The sequence below is a fragment of the Hyperolius riggenbachi genome, chromosome 4 (assembly GCF_040937935.1).
Source record: "Hyperolius riggenbachi isolate aHypRig1 chromosome 4, aHypRig1.pri, whole genome shotgun sequence".
NCBI lineage: Eukaryota > Metazoa > Chordata > Amphibia > Anura > Hyperoliidae > Hyperolius > Hyperolius riggenbachi.
This window is the reverse complement of record NC_090649.1, coordinates 151,439,912-151,465,117: the sequence shown is the minus strand read 5'-3', so window position 1 is coordinate 151,465,117 and position 25,206 is coordinate 151,439,912. Positions and strand designations below refer to the sequence as shown.

At 42.2% G+C, this 25,206-nt stretch overlaps 1 protein-coding gene across 2 annotated transcripts in view; it reads right to left on the bottom strand.

The window, feature by feature from the left end:
- ATR (ATR serine/threonine kinase) overlaps positions 1-25,206 on the bottom strand; it is a 125,689-nt gene that overhangs the window by 13,973 nt on the left and 86,510 nt on the right. For both annotated transcript variants that reach the window (XM_068280778.1, XM_068280779.1), the window contains 7 exons: positions 22,608-22,750; positions 21,690-21,787; positions 20,122-20,354; positions 15,339-15,473; positions 12,790-12,996; positions 9,794-9,937; positions 5,455-5,605 (listed from right to left, as the gene is read on the bottom strand). In XM_068280778.1, the coding sequence (XP_068136879.1) occupies positions 5,455-5,605; positions 9,794-9,937; positions 12,790-12,996; positions 15,339-15,473; positions 20,122-20,354; positions 21,690-21,787; positions 22,608-22,750 (1,111 nt within the window). The remainder of the gene's footprint in view (positions 1-5,454; positions 5,606-9,793; positions 9,938-12,789; positions 12,997-15,338; positions 15,474-20,121; positions 20,355-21,689; positions 21,788-22,607; positions 22,751-25,206) is intronic.

The window sequence follows — 25,206 nt, the reverse complement described above, 5'->3', positions numbered from 1 at the left end:
CGACCGGTCGTTTGGACGTCAGATCGGGGGGGTGTACAAACGATCGTTCAGCTGATAAAACTGGATTTGACCGATCCGCCAAGCGGATCAATCATAACCAACGTTATCAGCTGAACGACAGTTTGTACACCCCCCCGATCTGACGTCCAATTGGTAAAATCAGATGTGCGTACACACCTTTAGAAACTTCCAATCCTTAAAGAAGATCTAAACTCAGAACTTCCTCTCTGCTCTAAAAGATTAGGCACAGCATGATAACCATTAGGGGGAAAAAATTACAATTTACAGAAGTCCTAAAAAAAAAAAAAAGCACAGAAAGGGTTAAAGCATCTGTCTTTTCCTGTGCAGGCAGAGCTGCAAGTCACACCTACTGATAAGTCACTCCTACAGATAATGTGAAGATAAATAAACAACTTGGGTTCACTTTAAAAGCCTTATATATTAAACAGGCCTGGCTTGCTGCTGCTGCAATACTGAAGCCATACACAGCTCCATCCAAATGAAAAGGAAAAGCATGCATGCATCCCCATCATAGCACTGCTGAGATGCTGCTGATATCCAGCCAGCATATTTAAGTATGAAGTCTACAATACTGTGTACACGGTGTGTGTGTAGATAGTATGACTTAAAACAAGTGCGTCACATCCCCATTCCAAAGCCTTTCCAACTCTTTATTCCCCATGGTCTTTGGAGCCCATTAGCATGGGGTGCTGTTCTCTGTGGAATTATTATTATTTAGTATCTATATAGAGCAGACATCTTCCGCAGCTCTGTACAGAGTATATTGTTTTGTCACTTAAAACCTTCCTGGCGGTAAGCCCGAGCTGAGCTCGGGCTATGCCGCACAGGAGGCTATGTCAGCCCCTGGTGGGGCGATTTGCACCATTCAAAGTGCTGTGCGCGCAGCTAGCACTTTGCTAGCCGCGCGCACAGCTTGATCGCCGCCGCTCTGCGGCGATCGCCCGCACGCAGCGGCGGAAGAGGGCGCCCCCCCCGCCAGAGCCCTGCGCTGCCCAGATCAATGAGCTCCGGGCAGCGCTATGGGCTGGATCGGAGGTGTCTGACGTCAGGACGTCGGCTGACGTCCATGACGTCATTCCGATCGTCGCCATGGCGACAGGAGAAGCCAAACAGGGGAACGCGATATGTACGCGTTCCCGTTTGCTATTGATGCCGGCAACGATCGCACTAGAGGGACACATGCGCCCTCTAGTGGTGTTTCATGTAGCTACCACTCTGGTAGCTTTACATGAAACCAAAAATTTTTTTTTTTTTTAAACATGGATTTCTGCCTATTTAGCCCTAAGGGGCTAGGCATATCTCTGGAGCTTTCACTTCACTTGCTGCCTGTGAGCGCTGCCCATTGCTTGCTGTCTTCTGAACAAATGTGTATACCATTTATGGCTAGCTGCACCAGGTAAGGATTATGATTTTAATTTTAGACTAGCTAGGGTTCACTGTTGGATATGTTTCACTGTTGAATATGTTTCACTGTTACATTAGTTTGAGGTTTTAACCTTTTTTTTCTTTTTTTGGACAATTTTCATTGTTTGAACATGCTTCACTTTTTTATATGTTTCACTGCTAGATTAGTGGTTAGTTTCTCTCCTATGGGGCACGTCACCGCCGTTGGAGAGTCTATTAGGGATAATTTGTGCACAACTTATGCTGAAGCTAACGCCCCCCTTTACTGTACCTGTTTTAAATGCAAGGTGTGTAACCTGCCCGTTATTTGAGCTCTGCATACCTGTGCAGGTAGTCAATTCAGGTGCAGCGTCTGTTTGGAAGCGCTGCCATTTCCTTCTGCTGTACAAAACTTAAGTATACTTCAGGCTAGCTGCCTCCAGGGGTGTCAGCTTGCATTCAAATTTTAGAATTTAGATTAGTGTTAGCACATAATTTGCATCTGATTTGTATTCAAGGTGTGTATTTAGCCCCAAGGGGCTAGGCATATCTCTGGAGCTTTCACTTCACTTGCAGCCTGTGAGCGCTGCCCATTGCTTGCTGTCTTCTGAACAAAAATTAACTGCCAGGAGGGTTAACTGTCCCTCAGAGGTGCTCACAATCTAATCCCTACCATAGTCATATGTCTATGTATGTATTGTGTATTGTATGTATTGTAGTCTAGGGCCAATTTAGGAGGAAGCCAATTAATTTATCTATATTTTTTGGGGATGTGGGAGGAAAATGGATGGCCTGGAGGGAACCCACACAGACACGGGGAGGACATACAAACTCCTTGCAGATAGTGCCCTGGCCGAGATTCAAACCGGGAACCCAGCCCTACAAGGCAAAAGCACTAAACACTACGCCACCTTGCTGCCCTATGTGGTGCATAACTATATGGGGTACTTTGAGGGAGTGGACAAAGCCTTTTCTCATTTTCAGAGTTACCTTGTCTACTGTTATGGGCTCTGGGACTTATGGCAGAATCTGGAGTCCACTTAAAATAAGGGAACCCCATGTACATGCAAATGTAGTTAAAACGGCATCTCAACATGGGGCAATGTTAATGAGAAACCGTAACCAAGTATTGAACTTCATCCCAATCAGTAGCGGATACCCCCTTTCCCATGAGAAATATTTACCTTTTCTCAAATGGATCATCGGGAGGGCTCTGTATGGCTGATATTGTGGTGAAACCCCTCCCACAGTGTGATGTCAGCGCCTCACAGCACTGAGATGCTGACATCACACTGTGGGAGCCTTGTTGCATTGTGGGAAATAACTGTTTCCACCTGCCAAAAAAGCAAGCAGCATCTCCTTCCAGTGACATCACCTGCCAGCAGTACCATGTCACCATGTGATAAATGTCAGAATGTAAATCAGGGAGAGGAAAGATTTTGCAATGGGCAAACACAGACTAAATCATTTATACACAATTATTGTAAAAATTAAGCACTTTTTTTCATTACGTTATTTTCACTGGAGTTCCTCTTTAAAAGCAATGATAATAGCTGTGATTAGCAGTAATTTGGTCACCTCAGGCACCCACTATTTTACCAATATTCTACTAGTGGCTATCTCCAGTGCCAATTTTGTTACGGCCCCTTTTTACATGTATGCTATATATATCCCAGATAAATAGGTAAAAGGGTCATTGTATTATGTTTCAACTACATTAACATTTTGTCTCCCATGTATAGTCTTACTTGACACTAATATATCAGCAGCTCCTCTGTTTGCACAGCCAACATAGGCTCTTGTTCAAATGAAGATTTATGTTACTATATTTACTACTGTAACAAATCAATGATTTTATGCGGGCCACAGCGGTAATCAAAAGCCGCCATTGCAATCCGGATTTGAAACGGACTTCCAAATTTGAGCTGGATTTTTGCAGTGATTGCCTGTAAACTGTAAAACCTGTGATCACGGATTAGACTTTAACGTTAATAGCAAAGCCCCCATACATGCTACAATCCCCTAAATTGCATGGATTATAAAGGTGAGATGTGGCTGTACCTCCTTAGCCTGCCTGAGTAATGGAAGGAGGTCTCACTTGGAGGAATAGTGAGAGTAGCAAACCAGAAAGAACAATTTGCATTAATCTTTAGTTTTTCTGGATCTCCGTATTATTGCCCAACTTTCCATAGAATTGAATAGGCTGCGCAGAAGTAGCCAAGCAGTGTGTCTGAACAGTGATCATGGTTCCAACCAGAATGATCATTAAAATGAGTGAATAGCAACCATTTAAAAAATAATTTAACTACTAGCCGAGCGCTCCAGGCTAATTGGTGTAAATGCAGCGACAGCCCCAGGACCGCTCCACGCCAATTGGCATGAACGGGGCTAGCAGGAGATTGCGCGCGCATCTCCGCTTCAGTCTCCCAGCGGCGATTGCTGCTCAGAGACTGTTAGACAACCGTCTAATTAGGCTGTAAAGCGCTGCGATCAGCAGCAGCGCTGTACTGGGGACAGCCATGTGACACGGCTGTCCCCCTGGGACACAGGAGAGCTGAAGCCTATGACAGCCGATCACCGTCACTGGCTGACATATTAGGAAAATAAATAGGTAAATTTATATATTAAAAAAAAAAAAAAAAAAAAATATTTAAAAATTTTTTTTATAAAAAAATTAAAATAAACACTGGGGGAGCGATCAGATCCCACCAACAGATTGCTCTGTTGGTGGGGCGGGGATCACTTGTGTGTTGAGTTGTGCGGCCCTGCAGCAAGGCCTTAAAGCTGCAGTGGCCTATTTACAGAAAAATAGCCTGATCTTTAACCTTCCTGGCGGTAAGCCCGAGCTGAGCTCGGCTATGCCGCCGGAAGGCACCGCTCAGGCCCGCCGGGCCGATTTGCATAATTTTTTTTTTGCTATACGCAGCTAGCACTTTGCTAGCTGCGTGTGCAATGCGATCGCCGCCGCTACCCGCCGATCCGCCGCTATTCGTCGCGCCGCGGCCGCCCCCCCCCCCCCAGACCCCGTGCGCTGCCTGGCCAATCAGTGCCAGGCACCGCTGTGGGGTGGATCGGAGTCCCCTTTGACGTCACGACGTCGATGACGTCATCCCGCCCCGACGGGGGAAGCCCTCCAGGAGATCCCGTTCTTTGAACGGGATCTCCTGATCTCCTGAGGCGATCGGAGGGGCTGGGGGAATGCCGCTGAGCAGCGGCTATCATGTAGCGAGACCTTGTCTCGCTACATGAAAAAGAAAAAAAAAATTTTTTTAAAAGTATTTGCTGCCCCCTGGCGGATTTTTAGGCCTGGTGCACACCAGAGGAGTTTTTCTGAGCGTTTTGAGTTTTTAAATCTGCTGCTAATGTTATCCTATGTGTCTGTGCACACTGGAGCAATGAGGTTTTGTAAAAAACCCCATAGTATTACATTGGGAAGAGCTTTTAGAGGTTTCAAAAGCTCTTCCCAATGTAATGCTATGGGTTTTTTTTTACAAAACCTCATTGCTCAAGTGTGCACAGACACATAGGATAACATTAGCAGCAGATTTAAAAACTCAAAACGCTCAGAAAAACTCCTCTGGTGTGCACCAGGCCTTAGCAAACCGCCAGGAGGGTTAACACTGCGGTCCTCAAGTGGTTAAGTGCAATACATTAAAATACAGAAAATAGTCTAATAATAGACTTCAGTTTAACATGCCTCGAAAACATGCCACGAAAAAAGTAGGCAGTTAAAATCAGACAGAACCGACAGGTTTTGGGCCAGTCCATCTCCTCATGGGGGATTCTCAGTGTTTTCTTTGTTTTCAACAGCATTTCCTGAACAGCAGTTGCAAAGTCAAACTGAAAAAATAGTGTGCAAGTGAGTAGGGAGGCTGGCTGGTATCTTGCTATTTTGGCAGTTAAACTGCTGTTCAGGAAATGCTGTTGAAAACAAAGAAAACTCTGAGAATCCCCCATGACGAGATGGATTGGCCCAAAACCTGTCGGTTCTGTCTGACTTTAACTGCCTACTTTTTTTGTGATAGTGGCCCTTTAAGTTTTGATACTGACCTTTCTCTTTGTAGAGCTTTACTAGAATGTTCCTTAGGCCAAATGTATTATTCACCCATTCAATAAGGCCACATTCATCATTTAATGGAATAACAGCATAGGTCCGGATGTGAAGTTCTCTCCTTCGAGATTCTGCATCTTTTCGCAATAACTAGGACAAGTAGTAAAGACATTATAAACATTAAAAATGTAATGTTAAATATCCATTTATAGTCTTATATGGTTTGGAAAATGTAGTAATGCTGAGGCACACAAAGGATTGCACTTAGAAATACTAGACATTTATGTACACGGATATAACCTAAAACATCACCTGATTACCAACCAAGTCCTAAACAGATGAAGGAAACCTAATCAAGCAAATGAAACTACAATCATTATATTTGGTTATGTGCTTGCTTCCTCCCCCTTGAGGAAGCCAGAAGTGGTCACCGGCTAAACATATAGGGTACCACGGCGTGCATGGTGACACTGGTCTGGGCCCTACCTCACGCAGCTTTGCCACACCGGTTTACACCAGTCTTACAGCCACCTACTGCTCTACTCTGGCTTTCTCCATCTCACCGACATCCGCATACCACATGGCCAACTGTGCCTGTTAGTCTTGCTGACACGGACGCCGCTAATGCTACTTGTTGCTTCACAGCGTGGAGAATTCCATGTGGCCACAGAGGATGTCAGTATCAAGCCTTCTCTCTGACATCCATGCTGCTTGCTGCTCTGGAACTGTTTTCGTGGCTATTCTGTTGTTGCTTCTGCATGGCTTGACTGCTCTGCTGAACCGCTCTGCACTTAATACTGATATGCTTTGTTATCTCCTGATTGTGCTCTGACACAAGGAACGGTCTTTGGCCGCTGTTGCTACTCCATACCGCTGCCTATGCTAGGCTGTCTGGTCATTCCTATCAGTGTGTATCAATTGCAAATGTGCTGAGTTACCTCTGGACTGTACCTACGAAAGATCTAACTTGCTGTGTCAACTTCACTGCCACATTATAGTGCTGCCTTGCAAGGCTTATCTGCTATATCATCCACCATAGCTTTGATTTAGGGCTACTTGATTGTGCTTTCTACATAGCAGTTGCACGCAGGACATTGTATTGGATGCAACGAACTCTGAGAAACCAGGCCAGATGGCACTTTAGTTTTTCAAACTAATCTGATTCAGTCCACCATTAGAGCTCTTTTATATAAAAGAGCATTGGCTGTTGTGGCACACTAGTTTGTGTGCACTCATGGTGTGATGCATGTGCGGCGTATGTGTGGGAAACCGGTCGGACCCATGTGTCACTAAATATAAATAATTTTTTTTTTGATATACCAATAACATTATATTCTAATCTTGAAGTTTTTTTGTAATTGATTGACGCGTACCCATCCACCCTATATCCTACCATTTGCTTTTTGAAAAATAATATCCAACAACATATCTGCATGTGGCAAAAGTAAGTGAATCATGCTCTCAATATTTGGTGTGATCCCTTTGTGCAGGAACCACTTTCTTTAGATCTTTCCACAACATTTAGGTTGGATTAAGGTCAGGACTTTGACTCTGACAATCTAGAACATTCGCTTTATATTTCTTAACCCATTATTTAGTAGAACGACTTGTGTGTTTGGGATTGCTGGCCTACTGCATGACCCACTGTCTCTTGAGATTTCATTCATGGATAGATATCTTGACATTTTCCTTTAGAATCCTCTGGTATAGTTAAGAATTCATCACCAATGCTGGCAAGCCATCCAGGTGCCTACCTAGTTGAAGCTTGTGAAAGGCGAGCGCAATGTGTAGGCGGACAGGGTCACTTCCTGTGGACGTGTGGAAGGCTCCCCATTGGTGCAGGCGGACGGAGGTTCTCAGTGTCAGCGTGCACGCTGCAAATTTTGCAAGCTGGTGAGTCTCAGCAGTGGCAGGAAAGAAAAGTACACAAGCCAGAGTGGGAAAGAAGGGAAGCTGCCGCTTGTGTCCTGCACGCCAACAAGTACCGTAAGTATCCGCCCAGTGTAATCTTCTGAACTCTGGTGAGACTGGCCTGTTTAGTTCCTAATAATTGGAAGGTGACCTGCGGTGGGGAACAGAGGATTCTTGAGTGATTGTGCGGGACAGGATATCTGCAGGGGGCGTTAGAATCCCCAGTTAAGTGACACTTTTTGTTTTTATATCTATAACTAACTGTAGATGTCAGCAATATATTTTTGGAGATAGCAGTAACTTTCTCCTCGCTACCCTCCCATACACATCCTGTTCACAAGACTGCGATTTCACCTTCAAATCATATGAGAATACTAAAGATTCATTTACTTTTGCTACACACAGATATGTATTTATTGAAAAGATGATGCAATAACCTAACAAAATATAATCATTTTTGTTTTATTTGTTTAACAAGGTTTTCATATCTATGTCTAGGAATTATTTGTCAAGCAGATGATGGTTTAGGTCACATTTATAAAAAAAAAATAATTATAGAAAGTTGTGAAAGATTCTCAAATTGTAATGCACAACTATATACAGATTAAAGTTAAAGGGGCACTATAGTGAAAAATTGTAAAATTTAAAATATGTGCAAACATAAACAAATAAGAAGTACGTTTTTCCCAGAGTAAAATGAGCCATAAATTACTTTTGTTGCTGTGACGTTGCTGTCACTTACAGTAGGTAGTAGAACAGAAGTGACAGGTTTTAGACTAGGCCATCTCTTCATAGGGGATTCTCATCAAGGCTTTTATTCTTTATAAATATAGTCCCTAAAAAGCATTTAGGCAGGGAACACACTTGTCTTTCAGTTTTCTGCACGCGTTTTCCTGCATACTTTTTCTGCACACCAAGTGTGTTTCTATGAAGAAAAACGCGCGCGTTTTTTCACAGCAGTTGATGTAGTTGATACAAAAAACTGACAAAATGTGCAGAATCAGGATGCAGAATGTCAGTTTTTTTTCTGCGCGCGAACAACATATTAAGTGTGTACTAGCCCATTGATTAACATGAGTTCTCCGTTTTTCTGTGCAGAAAACGCGCACGAAAACAGTCAAGTGTGTTCCCTGCCTAAAACAATGATGCTGACCGGCTTCCCTGCTCGCTGCACAGTTTTTTTTGCAGTTGGACAGAGCAACTGCCATTCACTAAGTGCTTTTGAAAATAAATAAATCTCTGAGAATCCTTCCATGAAGAGATAGACTAGTTCAAAACCTGTCGCTTCTGTCAGATTTCTACTGCCTACTGTAAGTGACAGCAACATAGGAGAAAAGTAATGTATGGCTCATTTTACTCTGGGAAAAAAACTTACTTCTTATTTATAATTGCACATATTTTAAATTTTACAATGTTTTCGCCATAGTGCCCCTTTAATGGGAACTATAATGTATATATCAATTTAAATATAATGTGGACTATGCCTGTAGACAATGAGATCTGTATGTAGTAGCAATGCCCAAATTTGTATAGCTCACACAAACATGGCAAGAAGTTTGTTCACTGCCAACCTGCAAGCATTAAAGGACACCCGAGGCGAAAAATAAACAAATAAAAAATGACTTTTTAGGATATTGCACAGTTTTATTGTAGGTTTCAATCTACTTTTTAAGTTTTAACTGTTTTTGCTCAATGACACATTCATTGAAGTCTGCCAGAGCTAAAAATCTATGAACGATTGACCCTTTTTTATCTCTTCCATGCTCTCAGAAGCCATTTTCTGCTAGGAAAGTGTTTTATAGTTTGAATTTCTTATCAGTGAGGGTCACACTGTAGTCGCTTCCTTTACTTGCATACCTGATATTTAACTCTTTCAGGCAGAGAACGTAAAAAAGGAACCCAGTTATAAGGAACACAGTTATTTGTGTGCCAGACACTGTACATACCCATGTCTATCTCATAGTGTCACATCACCTCGGGTATCCTTTAAGTTATCCAGATTAGGCACGAGCAGCCCAGTTTGTATTTCACATTCTGAGCCTTTAAACCCTTGTTACCACCTATAGCTGATGCGCTCCGCCCTGCATTCCATCTCTCCAATACTTTCTCCTGCAAACCAGGAAGTCTTGGAGTGATGTAGAATGTGATTGAACATGACATGGACACAACAGCTATAGGTGGCGAGAGGGGTGTATTAAACACCTTCTGTCTGTGACACACACACACACACACACACACACACACACACACACACACACACACACACACACACACACACTAGCAACTTTAAAGGCTCAGAAGTCGGAATCCAGAAACTGTGGAGCTCCTGCCTAATCCTGATGCCCAACCTACTCTTTCCAACTGACTGCTGTCATGCAAGTCCTGTTCACTAAATTAACTACTGATATAGATCAGAAAAATGCTTACCTTATTAATTAGGGAATTAAACTCCATGAGTCTGCAGTCTTTCCTGAGATCATCTGCAGGTTTACACATCATAATGTAGGATTTTCCATCAGACCCCTTCAGTGTAATTTTCTTGGGTTTTTGGAGAGACGGTAAGATTTCAACCTAAAGCAAAAAAATACAAGACGACAATTATACAAACCTATGTATAACACGAGAGAAATGCTGAAAATTGCAGATGTCTGTGTTTGTGTTATTGACTATTGAAAAGCTTGGTGTTGAAAATGCCTGTGTAGATCACGATAGACTGTGGCACATTCTCATGGAAATAGGGATTTCATGCCATCTCATTTGCCTTTTGAGGAATCTATATGCAAATCAAGAAGCAACAGTTAGAACTGATTATGGAATAACTGTCTGGTAGACAATTGGTAAAGGAGCGCAACAAGGTTGCATATGATCTTCTTATTTATTTACAGGGGCACTATGGCGAAAAATTAAAATATTTGCAAACATAGGCAAATAAGAATTATGTTTTTTACAGAGTAAAGTACACTGCTAAAAACCTTAAACTTCTAGTGCCAAAAACAATTGTTTATGATAATTTCAGGTGAAAAAGCACACATTTATGTACAACTGCACATCAGAAGGGAGCTTAGAGATTGTTTTGTTAATACAGATCATTGAAACATTGCAAAGCTCTTTATGACAAACCTAGGAAGACTTCTTGAAAATCCTTCACATAGTTTGGAAAATCTGATCGGTCATGAAAGGATCATTAACGCAAGATTCACTCAGGTAAGGTTGTTGAAGCAGAAAATAAGAGGGTGGATGGATAAGTGTGAAGGTGCTTACACATGATTTATTAGTGTGACCTGTAATGACCATGCTCAATGGTTAAGGCAACACTGTGGGTAACAAGCAGTACCCAGACGCGCTGCTCAGGCATAGCCAGGGCAGTGTGTACTCTTCAATAGAAGGCGGTGGAGACACGATGGGGCAGTGCACAAAAGAACATTTCTGATGGGACAAACAAGTGTGAGAAAAATGTAACACTGCCCTCATCTGTCAGATATCTGATTAAGATCGTACACATGCTACATTCTCTGCCAAAATGATGAGGAACAGTTGTCCTGACCAAGCTCCCTCCAGCATGTGTACAAAGCCTTTAGGGGACTCTTCTCCTACATACTCAGATGTGAAAAGATGGTGCTGTGTGATCTCACTCAGCAGGGAGTCTAGTGAAGATGTCTGGCTCAACACAGCATGTGACAACCCAGAAGTTATACAGCTGTTATGTGGCACAGTAAAATCAATATTGGTTCATAATTTGGGCATAATAAACTAAAAAACATGTGGCCATGATCGGTACCATGAATGTTGGCAATTTATCAGAAGAGGTAGTGGACTGTCACTTCTCAAGAGCTTTTGCTCCCAGATTCAATGTAACCGGATGACAACAATGTGTAAAAATGGATACGATTTCCTGGATTGAATTGGCGGATCCAGTGTAAAAAAAGGAAACTGCATGGTTGCTCTTCCACCCACAAATGTTACATCCAGCACAAATAATAATCCGAACATTTGTATAGCGCTTTTCTCCTGATGGACTCAAAGCGCTCAAGAGCTGCAGTCACTTCACAAAGGACTAGAGGATATGATCTGCGCATGGAGGAAAAACGTTTTAGCCATTTATTTAGGAAAGGGTTCTTTACAGTACAGTAAGAGTATGGAATGCATTGCCACAGGAAGTAGTTATGGTAAATTCTATATCTGCATTTAAAGGTGTGAGGGTTTCTTCAATACACCTTAGAATGTAGTTATAGATGCTTTCCTTGCGTTGAAAGACATCCATGGCTATAATTACTAGGTAATGCCCAGTGGTGTAGATCCAGGGATTTTATCTGATTGCCACCTGGAGTCGGGAGGTAATTTTTTTCCTTTTGGGGCTAATAGGACCATGCCTCGTAAGGGTTTTTCACCTTCATCTGGATCAACAGGGATATGTGAGGGAGCAGGCTGGTGTTTTACTTTGTTTTCTGGTTGGACTCGATGGACGTCTTTTTTCAACCCAAATAATTATGTAACATCCAATCTTGATTGGCCAATTTTACCACCCATGAAAGCCAACCTACACAATCTTGAACAGGAAGCAAGAATGCATGCACCTTCTGTCATCAGAAACACCTTGATTTATTGCTTCAAAAACATCCAAACTTACATTTTCTTTAAGATTGTGTTACTAGTTGATGGGTGCCCAGTACTGGGGTGGCGTGCTGAGGTGGGGGTTACGAGCACAAGTGCGGGTAGGCATGCCGGAACGGAAGGTGCTCACATTCTTGCTTCCTGTTCAACATTTACTTCTATACCTGCTTTTCTGTACGCGGAGCACACATCAGACCATCCAGCATCTGTTAGATCGTTCAGCAGTGGGTGAGATACACAGGTTTGTCTCTCCTTTTCCCTGCATGTAGATATACAGCTGCATCAAGGTAGTGGCGCACGATTTTTCTTCCATCTTTCATTAAGTAACAAGCTACACAATCTGTTCATAGTATTCAAAATCTGTTGGCCCTGACACGGAGGTGGTAAAATGGGCTAAAGATTGGCCGATTAAAATTGGATGCATGTATCCAGCAGTGGCTGGATAGTATAATGGTTAAGGGCTCTGCCTCTGACACAGGAGACCTGGGTTCAAATCTCGGCTCTGCCTGTTCAGTAAGCCAGCACCTATTTCAGTAAGGAGTTTCTTGGGCAAGTCTCCTTAACACTGCTACTGCCTACTGAGTGCGCTCTAGTGGCTGCCTCGCAAGCGCTTTGAGTCCGACAGGAGAAAGGCGCTATACAAATACTGCCATTATTATTATTACCCTTTTTTAGATTCATGCAAATAAACACACAAAATGTGACAGAACAACAAATTAAACATCCACTGGTTAACTGTTACAACTATGTTGGGCCTAAGATTTACTGATCCAATCTCACACTATGTAGAAAACTACAGCCTCTAGACTTACAACATCACCAAAGCCAGCAATATATGCCCAGCGTCCAGGAAAGGGGTCATGGTCAGTGTGGTCACGTTTTCCAACAGTAGATGGCAGTGTTGGGATCATTACTGACTGTAGCGGAATGAGAATCTCACTGAATGTTGGTTCTTCCACCAGTTTCTTAAGCAGTTTGAAATCGACACTCATACTTAAAGGGCCAGAGTTGTCTTTCACCTGCATAAGACACAAACAACAGCGTCACACCAGTTAACATTTTTGAATTAGAGTATGTATCTTAAATGCAACCAAGAGAAATGGTATTCATAATGTATCATCAGTTATGAAAATTGATATTTCAACAGCATTAGAAACAGGAGGAGTCTATTTTAACCCATTAAAAAAATAAATAAATCTGAAACGCAAATTCGTTTCCATGCAGCAGACGTGATACTTTTAGTCACACGATACAGTCATATAAATCATACATAAATTGTGAACATTTCATGACCTTAAAAACTAAAAATAGATCAACAGGCATTGGAAATACATGCAATTAATTCCATATAAAATGGAAAAAGCTAATATCAGCAGAAGGTAAACCTAGATTAATGTCTGGTCGTACACCAATTAAACATTGTTGTCCCTTTGCTTTACTACTTATTATAACACAGTTATATTTTCTGCCCTAAGGGCTAGGGGTGCATGCAGAAGCATCAGCAATCAGCAAAGTGCTGTAACGAAGTATCCATATGGGACCATTCGCACTGCAGCTTCTGTAATTTGTATAAATTGTAAAAGCTTGCCATTCATGCAGCATTTTGGCCCCCATTGCAATGTGATTCTTGTTCCCTCTTAAGCATGAATCGCAAAATTTAGTGACCAAAAAATCCAAATGCGATATGAGTGTCCCCTTAGGGTGCAATACACACGTCCAATTTTGATTGGCCGCTGAATTGCCAACTTTATAACATCCATGTAGTATGAGAGCTTACCTACACAATATGTTTACCATATTCAAAATTTGTGATTCGACCAAGAGACTAATCTCTCTCTGATTAAATCTGATTGGAGAAAGACCTGTCAGCTGCCTATTTCACCCAGGCCAAATCCCGAATGATTTCAGCATGAAATCACTTGGGAATCGTCAGTGTCCGTTGCATGCACCGCCTCGCCACTGTTTCCTAATGTATAAATGTGCGTGTGTGCGTTTATACATTACCTGTCCTGTGTCGTGGTGCCCGAATCTGCTGCTCTTCCATTAGCCGCACACACACTGCCGGTATGGTGTATGACGTAACACACGTGCCGGTATGCTATGCGCCGGCAGCGTGTATGGGGCTGATGGAAGAGAAGTGGATCCAGGCGACAGATAGGCACTGCGACATGGGAGAGGTAATGTATAAACGCACACAGCACACATGTACATTTATACACTAGGGGAAACAGATAGAGCCAGGGGTTTCGTCGCTTGACCGCCGTGCACCCGATCCAGCAAGTCAGCCCGACATCTTGCAGCATATGTCTTACCGATTCATGGGACCAATTTCAACCAGAAATAGGTTGCATTGTCGATCAGGCATGCACTTGAAGGCACAGATTTTCATCTGATTCGATAATAATCAAATCGGATGGTCGATCAGCCGCCAAGTCACCTGTTGTATGGCCCCCTTTAGTCTTCTTCCACAATGTGTCAACAGAGATCCTAGAGTGCTATCAAATACATTGTGAGATTACCAATGAGCTGTGATATATGATGGGAGACAAGGCTTGAAGAGTGCTCCCTGGAACCCTTCAAGTCCTCACAGAATGGATGGATAGGGGGTCACTTATGAGTACCAGCTGAGATTGCAGGATTGCACTATGGCTGGTCTAACCTGACCACAACATCGTTCCATGCAAAGCTGCTGCACTTCAAAGCAGTCTTTTCTGGGCCTGCAGCACATTCTCTGAATACACCAGCTACCTCAGTGAAATTTTCTAATTGGAAAAGAGGTCAGGATAACTCTAAACCTATGGATTGTGGGCCACTCGTTTGTTCCCAAACTAAAAAGTCCTAGTCTTCTACTCATTCTGTGTCCTTACTTTCATATGACTTCAATTCCAGGACTACTAGCAGCTATATGTTGTGAGAGAACACTACTGGAGCATCACATTCTAGAAAACCCGTGTATGAGTCCGTGCTTTCGGCCTACCGCGCATGCACAGCACGCGGGCGAGCGTTGGGACAGCAGGAGGACTGGGCCAGGGGGGCGGACGTGTGTGCACGCGCACGGGTATGCGTTGTGGCCGTGCACCCTGCCATGCGGCAGCAGCGGGCGGGGAGGGGGGTTGTGAGGAAGAGGCCTAGCGTCCGTTATTTTAACGGGCCTTAAGTCTAGTTTTATATATTTCTTGACATCACTTTCTGTATTACTCTCACATAAATCCAGGACTATTACCAGTCATGTTTGTTTCTGAACATCTTGCAGTATCTCATAAGTAATGTGCCAGTAAGAAAGTGCAACTAACTAGTAACAAACACACAGCACTGTCTGAAATAGGAGGAACATGTCTGAAATAGGAGGAACATGACTCACATTTTTATTACAGAGCTCCAAAAGCTTATCCGTAAGTCTTGTAGCATCATCGATAAATTTCTCCAGAGCTGGTTTCATCTTAATTGCTTTATTAAGTATCTCTCTGCATCTGTTTACACGCATGGGATAGGAAGACTGTGGAAATATGGCAATGCAGTAAGGTAAAGCAACAATATCCAATGAGGTCATTACTAAAGAAGACTGTGATGAAGAGAAGGGACATGAAGATTTACTACTCATATTTAATCATATGCAAGGAATTTTGAAAAAAAAAAACAAAATGGGAAAATCTAGATTACACAACTAGATGTTAGAAGCCAAAAGAGCTCTATTTACTGATGTGAAATGTGCACCTCAATTTCATCTTCCCTAATGGCTGGGACCCACCAGAGCGTTCTTGGCAGCATTTTGGGATTGCTTTCAATCGCTAGCAATCTCCCAAAAACCTTTGCCAATGTAAGTGGATGGGACAGATCCCACTGGAGCCATTGCAATTAGGGAAATCGCCACAGCAGGACATGCAGCATTTTGGGCGCATTTCCAATCTAATGTATTGTATAGGAGCAGGGAAATTGCTTCCAAAGCACTATCACAAATCACTAGCGATTGGGACAGCGCTTTGTAGTGGGTCCCCGACCTCAGAGCCCTTTCACGCTTCCCACGGTCCGTCATACCACGTCACACAGAAACAGCACATCCCGTTGCAAAAGCAGTGATAGCCTTATGGGCTGGCAATCACATTCAACATGGTGCAGTGGGTCCCGTTGTGATGACAAGAGTACACATGCGCCATCCACGTTTTACCCGGAAGTGAGGCACACCTACATTGGACAGTATGCCTCACTTCACGGTCACACCGCATCGGTAACGTGCAAAACAACCTTTTGGGACCATTGCAGTGTGGCTGCCGAAGCCTCGCCCACAGTGATTTGTTGTGTGGAAGGGGCCAAAATGTAAAGGCATTTCTATTGATTGTCAAACAAAAAGGTAAATGAATTAACACAGCTTGAACCTTGTGTGATCTTTAGTGCCATGTTCCTAGGATGCAAAATCTGCATGAACTCCACTCTGTCAAACATGCCTAATTACATAAATATATCTGAGGACATAACAAAACTGTGCAACGTTCACGTGTAAGGCATTTCAAGGTTTGTCAGATTTCAATAAAAATCATACAGTATTTACGGTAATGCCTTTATAAGTTGACTTAGTCACAGTTATCATTTATTGTAAAGTGTTAAACATGTATGTCTTTTGTGGAATACTATGTACAGTTGGATTAGCAATTCTAAATAAGGCATTAGCTTGCAGTGATCTGCAAACGTGGCTCTCCAGCTGTTAAGGAACTACAAGTCCCACAATGCATTTGCCTTTATGAATTATGACTGCGGATGTAAGACTCCCACAATGCATTGTGGGACTTGTAGTTCCTTAAAGGGAACCTGAAGCGAGGAAAATTATTTAAGATAAACATGACGTAGCTGCAAATGAAGATTACATACTTGCCTCACCGTCAGTTCCTCTCAGAAGCTCACAGTTTTCTTCTTACAGTGATCCCTTCTAGTTCTGACAATATTTATACTGAAATATACCAGTTGCTGTCAGTTATATATCAACAGCTATCAGTTACAACTGAATGTGCAAGGTAATGTCCAAGTTTCCCTATGGCTCAAGTGGGCGATATTACAGTTTAACAGTGTACTGACCAGGAAGCGGTTAGAGGGCAATGGATATTTTTAAAATGGAGGACAGAGAATTCCATTGATCACAGATGACAAACAGGAGACGGGAGAGGAGTAAGAGATAGAGGAGTAGAGTATACAGGAGGTAAGTATGCCCGTGTATGGTTATTTTGACTTTTTATTTTCAGTTCAGTTTCTCGTTAACAGCTGGAGAGCCAAGTTTGCAGATCACTGGCTTATGGTGACTATGAAGTAGACCTGATGATAATGAAGTACATGGTCACAGATTGCCTTCTCTGAAAATTGCATAAAATAGTGATGTCATTTTTATAGTAGTATGCTCTGAGGAATGATATGCAGCTGTTGTTAATGGGGTCAGGTGGAAGTGCCCCAGTGTCAGGAGGACATACCTCTATTATGGCCTTTCAGGTATTACAGAGCAGCAAGGAGAGCAAGAATCAAACAGTTTCCTGCAGTGCCTTATCTTTGTAGCAATGATCAGATGGAGAATGTGAGGTTAGGTGTATCTACAGATATTCATTCATTTTCGGATCCATCTGTATTTAGGAATACTGAATAATTGTGTTGTGGGGTGTGTATGCCTGAGTGACTGGGTGGTAGGTTTTGGTCTTCTGCTAGCAACAGGAGCATGTTCCTTTCAGGTTACAACCTCCTCAAGGAATATGAAAGGCAGACACAAATTGATTGACTGTTCTATAGGTGACACTTTATAAAATTGGGTCCTTAACTGCTTGCCGACCGTGGATCTATTTGGTTGCAGTAGTGTTTGAATAACACCAGAAACAAGCATGTGGCTAATCTTGTCAGATCTGCATATGCTTGTTCAGGGTCTATAGCTAAACGTATTAGAGGCAGAGAATCAGCAGGATAGCCAGGCAACTGGTATTGCTTAAAAGTAAATAAATATGGCAGCCTCCATATTGCAGCATCTGAGATTGGTTTAAGAGGAATTGTGGAAAGCCATTGCTGGATCATAGTATGCAGAATCTAATCTGTGCCGAAACGAGTTGTGAATTAAAGTAAAGTCAAGACAAGACAAATAACATTTATATTGCACTTTTCTCCTGGCGGACTCAAAGCGCCAGAGCAGCAGCCACTAGGGCGCGCTCTATAGGCAGTAGCAGTGTTAGGGAGACTTGCCAAAGGTCTCCTACTGAATAGGTGCTGGCTTACTGAGCAGGCAGAGCCGAGATTCCAACCCTGGTCTCCCATGTCAGAGGCAGAGCCCTTAACCATTACACCATCCAGCCAGCCAAAGTGAGGCTTGGATATACTTTTATGTTAAAAGGAAGAGGAGCTCCCTGCAGCCCATTACCACAGCAACATCACACTGAGGAAGCTCACGGGGTTTGTGGGCGTAACGCGCATGTCGCCGTGGTTCTTTACGCATGGCAAGTAGGAAGGACTTCTGAACCTACACATGGGAGTCCAAACTAATGGCTAAGTGTGTACCCCAGTCGGCAGTGAGACAGGTACCTGGTAAGCTGCGGGACTGGACTGTTCTTAAAGTGATATGAACTGGCATATTAGAGTTGAAAAGCTGACACTACATTTACTGCTGCTTTACTAACGGTTATCATACAAGTTGCTGCTTTTTGCTTGGTGTCCTTTAGAACCACGATTTATGCTGCTATTCCATTGTTTCAAGTGCATATACTGATGCTTTCACTTCCTGCTTTCTCCATCCACGAGCATACAATTAAAGGGCATCCGAGGTGAAAATAAACTGATGAGAAAAACAATTGTATCTATCCTCCTCCTCCTAAAAATGACTTTTTGTTAGACATCCCACAGTTTTATTTTGTATTTAAATCTAGTTTTTAAGTTTTTACCGTTTCATGTTTCATTGTCTCTGCTCAATGACACATTCATTGAAGTATGCCAGAGCTAAAATCTATTAACTATTTTCCAGTTTTATCTCTTTCCTGCTCTCAGAAGCCATTTACTGACAGGCAAGTGTATTATGGCTGTAATTACTTATCAGTGAGGGTTATGCTATAGTCTGATGCATACCTGATGTTTAACTTTTTCAGGCAGAGAAAGAAAAAAAGGAACACAGCCTAGTTATGTGTGTGCTTGGCACTGTAAATACACGTGTCTATCTCATCATGTCACCTCTGTTGTCCTTTAAGATTGGACGATCTTGACAATTGCTTGTATGTGTATGGTGTGAGCGAGTGCAGGTTTGATCAGGGAAGCCCCTATGGTTAGTGCCTAGCGTTTTTATAGGGGGTGGGGTGTTTGGTTGGATGCCTGCTGCTTTTGGGAGAACCATAATTATTTGATCAATAAAGTTTTGCATTTCTATAGTTATTTGAGTGGCGGTCAGCTTTGTTTTTTTTTCTGTCAGAATTGAATGCAGACCAGTCATCCCTGACTTTCTAGTCAGGTAAACTAAATGTAAATGACCTGAGCACCGGAATTTCTTTTTTTGTCTGTAGCCTTCATATCCCTCTCACTTACTACAGTTGTCCTTTAAAGGACACCTGAACTGAGAAGGATATAGAGGACATTTATTTTACTTTTAAACAATGCATATTGCCTGGCTGTTCTGTGGATCATCTGTCTCTCCTGTCAGCCTTCATATTCCTCTCAGTTCAGGTGTCCTTTAAAGTCTGCACACAACATAGTGTGGGTACAAAGGAGAAAAAGACTCTAGCCTTGGAGGTAAAGTGAGGGAAGCAAAGCCAAGGCACAAATATTGAAGTAAATCTATCTTAAGGTGCCCATTAACGGTACAATATTTCCATGAGATGCGATCATTCAATCAGATTTGTAGGATCGTAAGTAATCAGAAGATCATTTTCGACTGATCCCATAAGCGGGGTGATTAGGGTACTTTATCTCCTCAGATACAATTGTAAAAGTCAACATTCTGACTGACTAAATTCTGTACACTAATTGAGCATAGAATCATTTCTGGTCAAATTTCTCCACATACTGTGTGGTTTTCTGTAAAATTAAATTGTAAAGATCTGATCAAATGATCACATCTGAGGAAAATATTATACCATCAATAGGAAACTTCAAGAGGCAAAGGTGTACAATTCATATTCTTCTCAATACATGAATGAGCTTACCTTTGACACAGCAGTCATCATCCACATAGCCTGTTGTGGGTAAGCCACAAAGACTTTTGCCACAATCTCCATGAGCACAGCAAACACCTCATGATGAGAATGGCAGATTCTGGAGATTAGCTGAGAGAAGGCTGTCAGGAATTGGTATGGAGCCAGAGAATTTTTATGATCTGTTATAATCGTATTAATTTTCCTCAATTCGTGTTTCATTTGCTGCCGATCAGCACGGCCGGCTGTAAAACAACATCATATAAACAGGCATTAATAACTATATACAGGGGTTGGACTAAATAATGGAAACACCTAACATTTTGGCATCCCTGAGCTATATGTACTGTGCCAAAAATAATTCCGGGCATGACCCAGTCATGATTGGCGAAATAAACGATTCTGATTCTAATCTTTGAACATGTTTTAAGCAATCAAAACGTGACATTTTTTTGTTTGTTATTTGATATGTTTAATTAAAATAATTGTTTTTTTTACAGATATTTAAACCAAAAATGGTTATAATTTATAAAATTGGTAGCTCTCTCAGACTTTCAAAGAGGCCAAATTGTTGATGCTCGTATGGCAGGTGCTACTGTAACAGAAACTGCCCGAATGCTTGGCATTTCAAGAGGTACTGTCTCAAAAGTAATGACTGCCTTTGAAAGAGAAGGAAAAACGTCCTCAGCAAAGCACAGTTGTGGCCGAAAGTCAAAGTTGTCAGAGAGACCGTCGGACTCTAAATCGAATTGTTAGAAAAGCTCGCAATCACTGCAGAGCTAAATGAACACCTACAGAACCCAGTTTCCACAAAAAATGTTCATCGGAAGCTGCACAAATCTGGATTACATGGAAGAATTGCAATTGGAAAACCTCTGCTCTCAAATACAAATGTCTCAAAGCATTTAGAGTGGTGTAGAAACCACCAGAATTGGTCCCTCGAGCAGTGGAAATATGTGATTTTCTCTGACGAATCATCGTTTACCATATTTCCGACCTCCAGCCGAGTGTACTTTTGGAGACAGCCAAAATAAGCATTTCATCCAGACTGCCTTATCCCAACCGTAAAACATGGTGGGGGTTCTTTGATGATCTGGGGTGCTATTTCTTGGAAATCCGCCAGGCCAATATTTCCCTTCATGGAAGAATTAACAGCCGAGACTATTTAGGAATATTGGGCGACCAAGTTCATCCTATGGTTCAAGAACTGTTTCCTGCAGGGGAATGCCATCTTTCAAGATGATAATGCCCCAATCCATACAGCTAGAATTGTTAAAGAATGGCACGAGGAACATTCTAATGAAGTTGAGCATCTCATCTGGCCACCACAATCCCCAGACCTCAACATTATTGAGCATTTATGGTAGTTATTAGAGATTCAAGTAAGAAGTTGATTTCCGCCGCCATCATCTCCAAAAGAACTGGAGGGTGTTTTAATGGAATGGGCTAAAATTCCTTTGGAAACAATTCACAATTTGTATGAATCAATATTATTTTGTTAATTTTCAAGGTTTTTCCATTATTTTACCCAACCCCTGTATGTCACAAGTATTACACAGTAAGCGAGTTACAGATCCTACCTTTTTCCCACTCATAGGCTTTAGCTCCATAGTCCAGCCACAAGGATAGCATCCGAGGCATCGACTGGTAAATAAACTGGTTCCCAAACAGCATTGATCTAATAAAAAGCATACATTTCTATGTATTTTGTATATAATAATTGGGAATAAAGCAACTTACAAATACCGTAATATAGAAATTGAAAAATGTCATTATAAATAAGAAAGTCTGAAGCCAATATAAATACTTGTTTTTACCTGTTATTTATGTTAAGCAGTGCTAAAACGCCACATTCCCGCAGCAGAATGAGGACTTTATACCACCCCCGCCCCCGGGGCAAAAATCGGGGAGCGCTTCCTGGTAGAGGCTGTAGCTCTGCCTCTACTTGGGTCAATCTCCGCCTCTGTCCATCTTCTTTCACTGAGAGCGGCGAGGAGAGGCAAAGATCCACATGGAGATTGACTCCAGTAGAGGCAGAGCTTCAGCACAAAGCTTGCCCTCCCTGGGCAGCAAAATCCACAACCTGGAAAGTCATGGAATTTTGCCCTGGGATTTGGGGGGTATAAAGCCCTCATTCTGCCATGGAGTGCTGCGTTTTAGCACTGCTCATATGCCTTATCATAAATAACAGGTAAAGACAAGTATTTAAATTGGCTTCAGACTCTCTTTTAAATCCAACAGCAGGCAAGAAAATACTCAGGATAAGTTTGATCATTCTTTTTAACCTACTTTTTGTTTTTTTAATTGCAGAATGCAAAACTTATTTTAAACAGAAGATGGAAAATTATCTCCTAGGAGAAAACTCGAGATAAAAGGTGAGTTGGATCGGGCACTATAGGTGTATCCACCGACTTGCTACTACATACTGGTCAAAAATACATCCAAAGCCCCAGACAGATATGAACAGGAAATGCAAAGTGTGACAGGAAAACATTTACCTCCCAAAGTGAAGCACTACGAATTTTATCAGATCGCCCTGCTTCTCCATCTTGTTGTCAGTCAACATAGGCATGAGTTTGTCGTAGTATTTTGCCAGGTAAAAGTGTCCATCTTCCCATTCTGGCAGCAGGCTGGTTACATCCTATCATTAATAAGTAATAATACACCATGAAAACCAGATGAACTATGCGACTATTAAGTCTCCTGAACTCTTTCCACATACTTTTATTACTATTATTTCATTATTATTTATATAGCGCCACATTTTAGTATTATCTTGTCACTTAACTGTCATTTAAAAGGAGTTCACAATGTAATCTCTACCATGGTCATATGTCTATGCATGTATTGTGTAGTGTATGTGTAATAGTCCAGGGCCAATTTAGGGGGAGGCCAATTAACTTATCTATATGTTTTCTGGATGTGAGAGGCAGCCGGAGTGCCAGGAGGAAACCCACGCAGACACAGGGAGAACATAGAAACTCCAAGCAGATAGTGCCCTGTCTGGGATTTGAACCTGGGACCCAGCACTGCAAGGCGAGAGTATTAGTGACTATGCTAATGTGCTGCCCATCCCCATTAGTTCCCCCCCCCCTCCCTTAACCAGTTCCCCACCGCTGGTACGAGTATCTACGCCCCTGGAAACTTCACTTAACAGCCAGGGACATAGTTACACATACTTGTTTGTTTACCTAGACGTTCCTGAGTGCCGTTGCAGACGATCGTGTCCGCTGCAGTCCCGCCGTTGCGTGATCAGGGAATGAGAACAGCTAGTTCTCAAACATGATCGCAGTGCCTGTAATGAATGAGAGTCAGTGTCGGCGAGACACTGCCATTTCATTCGCAAAACTCAAACGTAAACAGTACTTATGTGAACTATTTATAGTACACTGAAGTTAAGTTTAGCACCATCTTTTGGCCAAAAAGTTAAAACGCACCCACACATTACATTCGATACATACATTTAATTAATGTATTAACCCCTTAAACCCCTACCCCATAGCTACCAAAATAAAAACACTTGTAAAATAGAAAAAAAAATGGCACCATTTAAAAAAAATAAAAATACATAAATAGGTACCTTATGGACTTTTTAATATGTGTGTCATGAAGGTATATTACTGTTAAATTTGCAAATATAGGATCGTAATTATTGATATAGTATTAACCACTTGCCGACCGCCCACTACCAATAGGCGGCGGCGGCAAAGTGGCACCCCCAGGACCGCGTAACGCCGATCAGCGGCGGCACCTGGGGGACTGATTAGACGGGGATCACGCACAGGGATGCATAACCTCCGATCTGCCGCATACTAAGTGTATAATACAGGCTGCCTTCTCCCCTGGTGGTCCCAAGTGATCGAGAGACCACCAGGGAAGGAGGCAGCCCTTGTAGCAAAATCACACAGTGGGTGGGAGAAATATCTCTGTAAATGGACAATTGTGTGTAAAAAAAAAAACAATTGTCCATTTACAGAGATATTTTTCCCACCCAGCATGGGTATGTGTAAAAATACACCCCAAAACACATTATACTACTTCTCCTGAGTACGGCGATACCACATGTGACACTTTTTTGCAGCCTAGGTGCGCTAAGGGGCCCAACGTCCTATGAGTACCTTTAGGCTTTACAGGGGTGCTTACAATTTAGCACCACCCAAAATGCCAGGACAGTAAACACACCCCACAAATGACCCCATTTTGGAAAGTAGACACCCCAAAGTTTTCAGAGAGGGGCATGGTGAGTCCGTGGCAGATTTCATTTTTTTTTCGTCACAAGTTAGCAGAAATGGAAACTTTTTTTTAGTCACAGTCACAGGTTTTTTTTGGTCACAAAGTGTCATTTTCCGCTAACTTGTGACAAAAAATAAAATCTTCTATGAACTCACTATGCCTCTTAGTAAAGGGAAATAAAAACTCGAGATGCTAGCATAATATTGCCCCTGTTTAACTCTCTAGTAAGGCCACATCTGGAATATGGAATTCAGTTCTGGGCACCACATTACAAAAAAGATATTGCAGTTTTAGAGCAGGTGCAGAGACGAGCAACAAAATTGATCCGTGGGATGGAAGGTCTCACTTATCAAGAAAGGTTAGATAAACTGGGTTTATTTAGTCTAGAGAAAAGACGCCTTAGAGGGGATCTAAATAACATGTATAAATACATCAGAGGGCAATATAATAGCTTGGCGGATGAGCTTTTTGTCCCTAGGCCTTCTCAAAGGACTAGAGGACATGATCTGCGCATGGAGGAAAAACGTTTTAGCCATTTATTTAGGAAAGGGTTCTTTACAGTAAGAGTGATTAAGATGTGGAATGCATTGCCACAGGAAGTCGTTATGGCAAACTCTATACCTGCATTTAAAGGGGGCTTAGATGCTTTCCTTGCGTTGAAAGACATCCATGGCTACAATTACTAGGTAATGCCTAATGATGTTGATCCAGGGATTTTATCTGATTGCCATCTGGAGTCGGGAAGGAATTTTTCCCTTTAGGAGCTAATTGGACCATGCCTTGTAGGGGTTTTTTCGCCTTCCTCTGGATCAACAGGGATATGTGAGGGAGCAGGCTGGTGTTGTACTTTATACTGGTTGAACT